This window comes from Loa loa (assembly GCF_000183805.2).
Source record: "Loa loa unplaced genomic scaffold supercont3.115, whole genome shotgun sequence".
Taxonomy (NCBI): domain Eukaryota; kingdom Metazoa; phylum Nematoda; class Chromadorea; order Rhabditida; family Onchocercidae; genus Loa; species Loa loa.
Genome location: NW_018108295.1, coordinates 57,832 through 70,331, shown reverse-complemented (window position 1 = coordinate 70,331; position 12,500 = coordinate 57,832). Strand labels below are relative to the sequence as shown.

Here is a 12,500-nt window from a genome sequence, read left to right as displayed (position 1 = left end):
TTTCGAAGTTGAAATATATTTCTGACCCAACTTATCCATGGATATTTGTTAGTTCTGGAAGTTTCTTAATCTGTTGCGGTTAGAATCTTTTTATATGATTGTGATAAGCTTGAAATGTGCAATGTTCGAAGTTACCTGATGACTTTATTGATAAACATATTTTATGAAAAAGCACTGGTGAAAATTTAGTGCATGTTTACATGTTTGATTATGTCTTCTACCATGACACTTTGAAGGCACAGTACCTTAAGCAACACTGGGCCTGGTTAGTATTTGGATCGAAGACGACCCAGATAAAAATCACAATGTAGTAGACAACAACTTTTGCGCGTTAGTAATCCGGTAATTGTTGAATGGGCGACAGTTATTTGAAGATGATGAAGTGATATTCATGTTTTCAGTTTCCAATTTTGAGGTTATTGAATGTTTCGGCCTCAATATCATTTAAAATTCAAATTTCCCCCATCTGCATCATATCAGTCTGTTTTCTATTTATTAAAATAATTGATATTTTAGGCAGGGATATCACAAGCCTGTTCTGTTTGCCACTTCATTGAGTACTTATGCTTTAGTTCTCTATGGATTCCATGTCATTTAGCAAGATACCAGCTAAAAACGAAAAAATGATAAGCTATCCTTATTACTTTAAAATACTATTTGTTACACAAATTTCTTCCGTTTATAATTGGTCAGATTTTCAGTTTTATTTTGTACAGCATATGAACAGTGCATCAACCATATCTGTCCATGGATTAATACAGATCTAGTGAAACATGGAAGATTTCCGTTTTCGCCTGAATAATGCACAGTTAACGTATCTAACATTGTGTATGTTCTACAGTAACAATGTCTCAAAAACTCATCACCGTGGTACCCATGAGCTGTCAATTTTTATTGATATATGAATGTCAAAGGATCAAATTCCGTGCCTTCTCGACCGTTTTTTTTGAAGTAAATACATGGGTAGTAAAGTAACTAATCAAATACCAATATGAAGAAACAAAGAGAAATAATTTGAATCACCCCTTTTTCTGGCTTCAAGTTTCGTTACACTTCAAAAGAAATGATTTCATGGTTAATTTTATAGCTCTTTCTATCCTGTCCTTTAACATTAGTTTCCAGTTTAGAAGCCTAAGCATTTACTGTTGGAAACGCTATTTAAAAGTGTATAGTAATAAGGAATTCGCTGTTAGATGAACACATTCATGTAGTGAGCCCGAAATAGCCAAGTGGCCAAAATGTGGCAAAAATAGCCAAAATAGCCAAGGTAAGTGACTACTTATCACTTATGGGATAGAAAATCGAATAATGTAAACTTTTATTAAATCCTCACATGTTTTTGTTGTTACCAGATGCCTCAGGAGAGAGAGTTGAACTAAGGGAGATATTAGGATTAGTTACGGCTTGATATTGTGACCATAGTTGTTATCATAATACCATTAATGTACGACATTTATTATGCTGTTGCAAAGGAAAAGGGAATTTCATGGAAAGGTAAAGAGAAATGAAATTGAAAGCAATTTGTAGATGACTTCTGAATACAATCATTTTTCTGAATAAAGTATGATTGATAAGCAAAAAAAAAGATGCGGAACTGGGGAAAAGATAATAATCACATGCAATACATTCTTTGAATGCCATTTGTTATCGTCACCAACGATACGATCGTTACGCACTTGCTTGATTTTTTTAGGCCCCAAAGAATCAAATTCTGAAAGTGAATCATAACCATCAATAAGAATGGTAATGATGACAGAAGATCTGGTAGAAAAAGCGGTGAGAATATTTCGCAAGGAATGCATCTTGCTGTTACCTGCTTGAATTGCATGTTGTTATCAGCGGATAAGTTGAATGTTTGACGAGTACTCTCTTCTTGTTTCTTACCTTTTCATACCACTTATCTGTACACTTCCATCCCATATTATTAATATCATGTTATAGATGCACATAGCTAATAGTTTACTTTGTTTACTGTTAATTTGTTTTCATATTATAAGTAGAATACTACAAATAGTAAGTCTTAGCGTGTGCTTTATCAATCTCACCTAATTATAATCAAATATTATAGACTGGCTCTATGCACACAAGTCATTAAGATTGCCTGAGTTACACCTAAATGAAAATATAGCTGAGTATTCTGATCGAACCTACTGTTTAATTTTTGAACGATCACCAGGTGTTTCAGCAGTTATATACCGGTCTCTTTGATTTATTTAATTTTACCTTCCACTATGAGTGCAGAATTAATTACTCGTAATTAGAAAAACTTATCCTTGGCTCTTCTGCCTTAAAGAGCAACAGAATAAGATAAAGTGGTGATATGTTAATTGATAAGTATCAAAGGTTGTCTAAGGGTCAAAAGGAAAACTAAGAATTTAAATTTCTGCTCTATTTTAATTTTACTTTTCCCGACTGTCTTTCGAAACCATCGATGTTTTTGACTTCATTCTTTCACTTTTTATCGTGTGACTTAATAGTAGCATTAAAAGTCCCGTCCTGAGACAATAGCTAAGATATAGACATTTGAGCAAGGCTGACTCACGATCACTTTAATCCTGTCACTTTTGAAATTAATGTAAGAAAATGTCTCTTCTTGGAACAAATCTCTCAATCTACTATCCAAAAGCCGTTTTGGCAGGCTGATACATGCATGCCCTGAGCTAGCAGAAGCATTTTTCGGTGCATTCCACCGCCAGCTTTACAATATGAAATAACACATACAGATTTCGCACATTAAAAATTCTATTTGGATAGTGCCAGCCTGTTCCACTATCCGCGAAACATACATTCCCGAACTCTGGAACAATTTTTTTCTATCTTAATTTGCTGAATGCTTTCTCTACGAACAGGCAGCACACTAATCAAATGAGCTAAATTCCCAAAGTTTAACATGAATAATTCAAGTTTCAATCTGAAACAAACAAGCAGTGAAGAATATTTAGGACAGACTTGGAAAGAATATCCACAAAATTCTTATAGCTCTCCACATACATCCGATCAATGCCTGTTTAATTTACGGTCTCAATTTGAGACTATTTCCTCACAATCTCCAATCTACAAAATTCATTTATTTTCAAATTACTTTATTAAAAATCTGAAAATTTCATCTTTCTGTTCAACGAATAAAAATTCCATTTAGATTGGTCAGTACCTGAATGGCTATTTCGATCTCATTATCGCCTGCAAAGAAAAGTAAAATGAATCATTTGACTTTATTTTGCACACTTGAAATATTTTTTAATACCAAATGTTTACACAGGGCTGAAGGTGAAGAGTAAAACGCGGCTCGTTTTATCCCACTACTTTTTTCCTACTACGAAAATTACTGGAGAAAGTTAAGAGGGGTAGGAGAGACATTGCGTTGAAACTCCTCGAATGACCACTGTCCACTTAATTAATACTTCCATGCAAAGTACTGGACACGCTATGGTCATGCTATTTGGATTTTTATCCTGTGGCCATTGATTTCTTTTGATTGCAGCTGTAAATTAATCATTTGTACGAGTGGAATTTCGCTTACATTTAAACTATCGAGAATATTTTTAAACGAAACCCATCCGAATTACTAAGTCATAAATTCAAATGAGTGGTACGATAAGGCATGTCACTGAAAGCATTCAGCAAACTGAGGAAATACCGGTGAAATTCCAACTTTTTACCTGAAGAATGTTGTAATACTCTACCGAGGCATACGATTACGCTGCTTTACCGTAAAATATACCGTAATAAATGAATTTTTTGATCACACCTTATTGTTACTCTGTTTCACGACCCTTATGGTCAGCAAGATTATTTAAATTTTATTGAAAAATGAAAGACTTGAACAGGTGAGTACCCTCAATGAGGGAGTTTGAATGACGTATTACACCTCGGACGCGTCATCCCTCACTTCCTGGCAGAATCTGTTTATTCAAAATTAAATATTAAGCATAATTAAACCATCTAGAACTTTCATGCAATTCCTCAGCCAACAGGAGAGCCCACATTCCCGGTGTCCGGTATATCCGGAAACAATTACACAGACTCATACATTGCTACTTTCCATCATGTCTTTCATATTTACATATACACACATACATATATACATACGCACATATACATATTTAGACAGACACACATACATACATGTATACATACATACATGCACACATACATATATACATACATACATACATGCATATATACATACATATAGAGACATCATTGTTCGCGCTGCCTTTGAGGTAATTTATAGCATTATTTACGCCTCGCCATGGCCTCTGTAGATGACCATTAGGATAGACGATTCGTCATTTACTTATTGCGCCCCCAATTATCACCACAGGCTACTCATTTTTATTGTCTCACCAGCACCTGTCAAAACAACTGTCTTCCCTTTTTAATTCGAATTATCGCAAGTTCAAATCACTTCTTATCAGACATTACCATCCCATTTTTCAAGCTTTATCTTGTCTAAAAATATATGTAAACAAACAGATATGTATGTTTTAGCAAGTATTAACTTCTTCTAATGATATTCATAAAAAAAGAATCGAAATAACGATATTTAAGACATTCTGAATGGTCCCATCTCTTCTCAAATCATTGCGTGTCGTTGGTCACATAATCGCTTAATTAAAAGTCTAATTTAATTAATATGTAAATAGGTCAGATTTCTTCACCAAATACCAATTATTGATTTTACAATTAAGAATTCACTTTTCGAAAAATTGCTACTTATAATAACGGAGATGACGCTTTCCAAGAAGAATAAATTCATATCTTTTCAGAATGTTGTTAGCGGTCAGAGCTATCCTATCACTTTCTAGTCCAGGGATATTCGATCATTGTCTGAGAATCGATTTAGGGAAAGGTTAAAACCAAGAACTGTATTTCGGCCATAGGTGTGCATTCGCTAGCCTAATGGTGTGAAAAATCGGTTCCTTCAAATAAATACTATGTACTTGTCCCTCCCTTATTTCATTTTTAATGAAGGCTATTCCTTTCTTCTTTTATTAAGAATATATTCAAATATTAACTGGCATTTCAAATAGTCTGCCAGAAAAAGTTTCAAAATGGTTATATCAGACAGATAGTTCTGCAGATTGACTGACACTTTACGATCCAAACTGTCGCCGTTTTTCCAAGTTTCCGATATTTTCAATCAAAAACATTTCTTGGAGAAATCGAAATCGTAGTATTCTTTCCGACATATTTCGGATTTAATCGTTTTAAAACTTTTCGGATTGCATTCATTTAGTGTATTGAATTTTTAGTAACCACCATTAATCATTTTTAAAGGTTACTAAAAACTATCCAATTGGTATTCTCCATTTCCCTAAGAAACCACCAGTTTTTCAGAAAAATGGAAGTCTTGAAAGAGATTTGGAAAATATTAGGAGATGAGATGATGACAAATATCAGCTCTTTCCGCTATTCCGAAAATAATTCTCTACTTTTACCTTATCATAGAATAATTGTGACATTGGAAGAGTAAGGCGTTCAAGAGGTCGACAGAATTAGAAGTTGCAAAAAAGAATTGTCACTTGGTTATAGTTAGACCTTCAGTCGTAATCCTCCATGCTTTTCTTAATACACGGGGTAATCTTCTCTCGGGATTTGAGAGGGAATAAAAAGCAACAGAGTGCTTGCTCATGATGCATTATATAATCACGAGAGCAGACATATCTTTTCAATGTCTCATTTGAATTGATTGATTTTTTCTCCTTCTCTCCGGTCCATTGCAAAAACTTTTATTCATTTCATTTGAGTGATTTGGTCACATACTCAACAGAAGAAGCCCATGTCTGTACTCACATTCATCGTCTAATCGAATTACTTCACTACTAACTAGCTTCATTTCACAGTTTTCAAAAGTGAGACAAAATTTTTTCCTTCTCTTTACCTCTCCTCACTTCTCCCCAACTTTCAAAACATTTCTATCGGACAATTTGTCTCCTCTCTCCCTCCCCCCCTCCCCCCCCCCTTCCAATCATCAAAAATGACAAGTGTTTAGGATTATTTCGATGGTATTATTTCTCTCAGTTCATTTTATAAATTCAAATAATTTTAACTAGGAGAAACCATTCCCTGAAGTCATTCCTGCAGATATTTTAGAATTATTTTCAAAAAAAAGATCCCGAACAGATCGACCATTTTTCTGTCAAACGATAGACCATCAAATCAGAAACTTTTTCGATCATTTAATGAACTCTTTTTTACAAATGCAATTTTTGCTCATTACTTCACATCTTTTTCAGAAATTAGGAAGGAATCCCTATTTAAATGAATAGAAGGTTTTTTCCTCAATCAACAAAAATGTCCTCGTCTGATTCACTTTTTCCTCACGGCCTCTGTGCTGTTCAATAACAACACAATTTATAAAACAACTCTGAATTTTATATTTTTATTCTTTGAGCCTTTTTTCATTGAAAAATAAATTTTTGCAAAAAGTGCGCAATAAATTTATTATCTCCAAATAAATCATCTTTCATTCCTTCATTCGAAAGGTAATAAGTATCAAATATTATAGGCACATTTCCCTACCGCACATTTTGCAGGATTTCAAATAAGTTGTGCCATATCGATTTGTTATCATTTTTTTCTCAGTTTGAATTTTTATGACAAATTTCCGTTTGCCCTTACAATCATTTCTATATTTTAGGCACAATCAAATATTGACTTATTCCAAAATCGCACCATAAATAAGTCAGCCCCATAATCACAATGTTAATCATAAAGAAAACATAAAAAGAAAAATAAAAACGTTGCCGTGCATGCATTGTGATAGATATCACTAAGACTGATATATTGGATGTGACACAACTAATCAGTGATAACGATTTCTGTCTATCCTTGTCAACTGAGATGACGATAAGAGGAGAGAGAGTTAGTCAAAGGGACTTTAGTGCCATTTTGTCATGTTTTTTAGTGCATAAACTGATGTTCTAAATGATATCACTGAAAACGATTATAACTATTTTGTGCATTGATTCCTATCATTCTTTCACTTTATATCAATCAATATCAAATTTAAAATTCAATATCACAATTCATCTTATATTTAGAATTTCAAAAGTTTACTCTTATTTATCTCCTTTACATTAAATTTCTCCCATTACAATCATTTACTGAAAAAAAACTTAATTTCTCCGTTTTATAATTAAGCATAAAAACGGCATGCGTTTAGTTACTAACGTTTGGCTGCGTATTTTCTTGTTGTAAAATAGCTAACAAAACATGAAAAATATATTCAAAAAACTGACCAATAGACTATGCGTCATCGGAATGACCTTTTATTAGTACACTTTATATTAGCGCACTTCTTCATTTTCAACGATCCTGTATTTGTTCTGTTCATATCATTGTAAAGACGAAAATATTTCATTATGGCTTCGTGAAAGCTTCGAAATCAAACTAAACTCTTGAATAATGTATTGAAACTGAGACAAGATCAAAGGTCAGATTTTGCATTGACACAAATTGAATTGAAGTCTTGAAAGGTGACTCATTTATTCGCAGATTGAGAGGAAGCATTTCTGTTTAACGGAATTCAAATTTGTTGTGAGATAGGCAAATCATTAACCTCTTCAAAGATTTTCCATATTGTGCACACTTTCCTTCGACTCCATCGAAAAGCGCAAATTGTAAGTCTTTGTTAGAACTTAAACAACTACAAGTTAAGTTAGAAAATATTAGTTTTATTGCTGTAGCGAGATTGAAATGAACATATTCAACGACATTCTTGACATAGAGAGAAAAAGAAAGAGATGGAGAGAGGGAGAGAAAGAGAGAGATAACAGATTGTATTTGTCTTATGTTGTTTGTTCAATTTTTTATGATATGCATACAATAGCAGAAGAAAGTAGTGATGAGAAGGTTGTCCATCTATCCGTCCACTTGAAGAGGGCCACTCTAAGCTGTCCATTATAACAATTTTGATCTGTAAGCTCACTTCTCATTCGGTTGTTTACCCTACCCTCGCGGCGCCTCAAACAATTTTCATAGCATAAGCTGAATGGATAATGATGATGATGATGATGATGGCACATAATGGTGACCGCTGCTTTTATGGATTCGAAAATATTGAAGTTTTGGCCCAGATTTGATGCACTTGATCTTCAACTCTCGATATTGGATTCACATCGGTGGACTAATTTCTGAGTCCGTTTCAAAATTAAGTATAGTTGAAATCTCAAAGTAACAAAATTTAAGGGATATTTGTTCGATAACTTTATGCATAAAAATTTCCAACACATTCGATTTTATCCGTATTTAAAAAAAAATAAAAAAAATTTAGACTCTTATAAAGCGTTTCTTATCATGAAATTTCTTATCTGCATTGTTCTGGTCATACAAATTAGGCTTATCAGAGTAATGCTTGGAATAGTAATCTGCAAATTTCTTAGCTATCATTTGTCAAATAGACAATATTATACTCAAATATTTATCCGTTAAAAGAAATCGGTCAGGCCATAGCAGTAACAAACTATATAGCCATGTATTTTCCACTCCCGATCAATCACAATATAAATCGTATTTTTTCCAATACTAGAGAAACCTGGCGAATTTGCATGCTTTAATAACTTCAAATAATTTACGAAACTGTTCGTCAGATAGTATTTAATCGCAGGAGGGAATGAATGAGATGAAAGGGCTTTCATCTTGATTATTTTAGAACTTCATCATATAACTAATTCAGAGAAACAAATTGCTCATTTGTAGTTATAGCAGAAATTCGTCTATGAAATGGGATCTAATACTTTGGCTCGCATTTCTGGACTCTTCCTAAACTCTTTAATTCCTTTATTGCGAGAAATTAAAAAAGTAGTTTATTCTCCAATTAAATTTATATATAATAGAGATAAGGCGGCAACAATCCTGTAAATCATTCAACCAATCCATAAAGTTTTCATTTTTACCTTCTTCTATCTTTTACCTGTCTTCAGAAATCTCTAATCCCAGAGGATAGGAACTTTTCGAGTCAATCTTTTCTAAAAATTGATTCTCTTTCATGAAATATTTCAGAATTACGGTAGCACTTATTTGCCGTTTATTTAATAGAAGTATTACTTATCACTGGAAGACAATATCACTCGTAATAATTAATCTTCCTTAATTTTTGTAAACTTTTTCAAACCTTTTGGAAATTTCAACTTCTGAATCTGTTCAGAATTACGTTTTTTTCATCGCCACAAATCGTTTTGCCGAATTATTTCCTGACCCTTTCAACATGCCAACATGCCATAATGTTATTTTGTGCAGAAGTTAGTCTCAGGCTATTGGACTTAACTAAATCCTCTTTACTTATGCGAAAAGTCAAAATATGCTTCAAGCGACAAAAAGCGATCAACTGAATGATGCGTCGTGCAAAGCTTCTGCAAGGCTTCACTGAAACGGAACTTTTTCCCAATTAAATTCATCCGTTTGTCCTTTAAAATCCTTTTTTTCTCAAATTTTCTTTTCAAATATTAAACTAAATTTAAGTTAAAAATAGCTGTCTTTTTTGGTTAAGAACATAAGCATGTATTACTATCACTAATATTTGTTATCTTTATCAAATGCCATATCAATGCTTTAAGGCTTCAATAAATTGCGTGATGTATTAGTAATTCTAGAAGGATATCATTGCTTCCATTTAAAGGACAATTATAGTAAATTGAAAAAGGAGAGGAAGGGAAAAAACTTAAATTTCTGAGCGTATATTTAGATAGACAAGTAAACAACAAAACAAGCCATCGTTGTGAATAGTACCCAAATGGTGCCAGCACAACAATATCACAGACACTTTTATCGTTTAACATAGAAATATTCAAATTTCTTTTTTGTCAGGCCCGAACAGTTAACATGTGTGCTTTGACGTACGCATTGTCTCGTGTCCGAATCTAAACTTTTACTTCTAAAAATAATTCAGAGAAAAAGTTCGAGTAATCTTTGATCTTTTGTCTAGATGCAATTTATTTCAGTAAATTAGAGCAAAGTTTGCTTAGCATTATCCCTTTGTATTACTTTGCATAATAATGAAATGCATGAAGAGTAATGAATTGTACAATATGGCCTGAATGATTTCTTTTCAAATTACTTGATATAATTTAATTCCCAATTGGGAAATTATCCATTTGCTGATACATTTAAAAAGTGTATTTGCCTAGAATTAATGAAAGAATGTGCTGCAGAGCTTTCCATCACTTTCTTCATCAAACATTCTTCTTTGCTTCTTTACTTCATTTTGATAGAAAGTGGCGATTGTTATTTGAAACAAAATTATATATGCAAAGAGAATGTTCGTCCTTCTCCTCTATACCAAACTGTCATCAGTCTTTCGTTTAAAATTTCATAATTTGATAACTTAGTAATTTAATTGTTAAAATGTTTTGAATCATTTATGGTTTGGTGTTGAAATGTTTAATTTGTTTGCTTCTTATTTCTTTAATTTTCACAGAATTTCACTCATTTTGCCTGTTCAGTATTGGTTTATCGAAATTACTGAGATGACAAGTGAAGAGAAAGAGAGAGGGAGGAAGGGACAGAGAGGAAGAGAAAGAAAGTCCTTTTAGTTTTAGCTAAGTTGAGGAGGATCTTAACATATAAAGATAAATGAGTAAAGAAACAGCGCGGAAGTAGTATGACCACTTGAAATGACAATTATATGGGATGATCAGACAGAGGGTCCCCTCCTGTACAGGGGAACAAGCAGAGACCATTCTACATAGTATTGAAGATCGAGGGTCAACCTTCATTCTTTCCCACTCAGCGACCAGATGACCTCTTCAATGGTTTATATCTTCCACAGCAATCATACGTCAACATCAACATCACACCCTTCACACGGTTTGCCCATTTTTGGTCTTCTAATAAAGGATATGTTAGCATATTCGTTTATTCCTAATTACCACTCACTTTTCATCTGTAATCAATGATAAGGAAAAGTTAGTGATAAGGTAAAAGCCGTACTAGAAGTGTCCAAACTTACATTCATTACAAAAATTATTAACTGAAGGAGGATGAGATAAAATGAATCCATATTAAGCCACTGTTAATGACTTTGGATGTGGCAGGAGTAATCACTTAGGTTTATCAGGGATTCACTTACCGGCTAAGTGATATGATCCAATAGCGAAACTTATTTCAAGTACAAGTTGTATTGATAGTATTCAGATGAACTTTACTCATTCAAATATTATATCTCCACTCATTTCCTACTTTTTCTGATAAATCTTCTTCATTTTGTTTTCAAAACATCAAACTTTGAAAAACCTTCTCAATGGAAATCTTTGCAACAATGTAACATTAAATAATGCAAAAAATTTAACAATCTCATCTTTTTTATAGCATTCTCTTGTTATTTGTATTTAATTGAAATGGAATTAATTACAGTACTCTTTTGCAAGCAGTTGTCAAAATTGGCTTTGTAATTCAAATGTTTTTTCACAAAAATGATTAGCTTAGAAGTTGGGTTGAAAATATTTTCAAGGAAGAATAAAGTAGATGGAACTATTTCACATAAAACAAAAATGTTTTTACTTAGAAGCAGAAGAAATTTTGCAGACCAATCCCTTAATTTATGCAGCTACAATATTCCCGTTAATGTATATCTACCAGAAATCGAGAGAAAGATTCCCCCGATCGAATCCTAATTCTATTCATTCAGCAATGATTCCCCAATCTCTCTTGATTCCCCAATTTGTTCGAATTCTAAGTTTTTTTTTTCTCTTCTTCAGCCAAGTTCTTACTTTTCTCTCATTAGTATAATAAGGCTTTTCAGTTCTTTGAAATTCTTCTTTCCTTTTGTCAAGGAAAGTCATGTTTCGAAGGTAAAGTTGTTTAAAAAACTATGTTACCGTCAATGAGACAGTTTCAGATATTCAGATATATTTGTATTAAAATGGGAAACTGTTTATAGAATTATAAAATATTTTGTACAAGCTTGAATTGCTCTGCATGTATACTTTATCATGAAAGTATTATTTGTAGAATCTGATTAATGGCCAAATAGCATATTGCTAGCCAAGTAGTATATATTATCATTGTGTCCAAGTTATATTTTTATTTACTTAAAAATATTTAGATATATTGCTCTACTGAATGTTTGTTATCTAAATTTTTAGAATGAAAAGGAACAAAGCAGTGGAATTATTGCTCTTTTAAACTTCCAAAAATTTTCCAAAACTTTTCCCCGAAATGCTATTCCTTACCTATTTGCTAAACGATCAAAGGAAATAACAATCTACCATTTCAAGGTCATCTTATCATTTGTGCCTATTGCTATCACTGCTTATGTTTGCCTTAGCTGCTATTATTACCACTGATAATTCTACTGTTGCAACTTTTATTGTTCGGAACAGTAACTATTTCATACTAGAACTGCAACCGGCAAATGACTAGTCGCCGTTTACTGCTCTTGGCTCTATTATTGTTCGGCTACTGTCTTTCCGGATCTGCCCGAAATCATAAACACGAAATCTATATATTCCAGGTATATATATATATATATATATATATATATATATATATATATATNT

The 12,500-nt window shown here is 32.8% G+C and overlaps 2 protein-coding genes across 2 annotated transcripts; both read right to left on the bottom strand.

Annotated features, from left to right (window-relative positions):
• Window positions 1-1,456: 1,456 nt before the first annotated feature.
• LOAG_07983 (hypothetical protein) lies at window positions 1,457-1,920 on the bottom strand (the record flags this gene model as incomplete). Its single annotated transcript, XM_003143515.1, has 3 exons — window positions 1,457-1,552; window positions 1,617-1,761; window positions 1,814-1,920. The coding sequence occupies 3 exons, from the start codon at window positions 1,918-1,920 to the stop codon at window positions 1,457-1,459; spliced, it is 348 nt and encodes a 115-aa protein (XP_003143563.1).
• A 1,415-nt stretch (window positions 1,921-3,335) lies between these two features.
• Window positions 3,336-4,028, bottom strand: LOAG_07982 (hypothetical protein; the record flags this gene model as incomplete). Its single annotated transcript, XM_003143514.1, has 2 exons — window positions 3,336-3,481; window positions 3,950-4,028. The coding sequence occupies 2 exons, from the start codon at window positions 4,026-4,028 to the stop codon at window positions 3,336-3,338; spliced, it is 225 nt and encodes a 74-aa protein (XP_003143562.1).
• Between the last annotated feature and the right edge of the window lie 8,472 nt (window positions 4,029-12,500).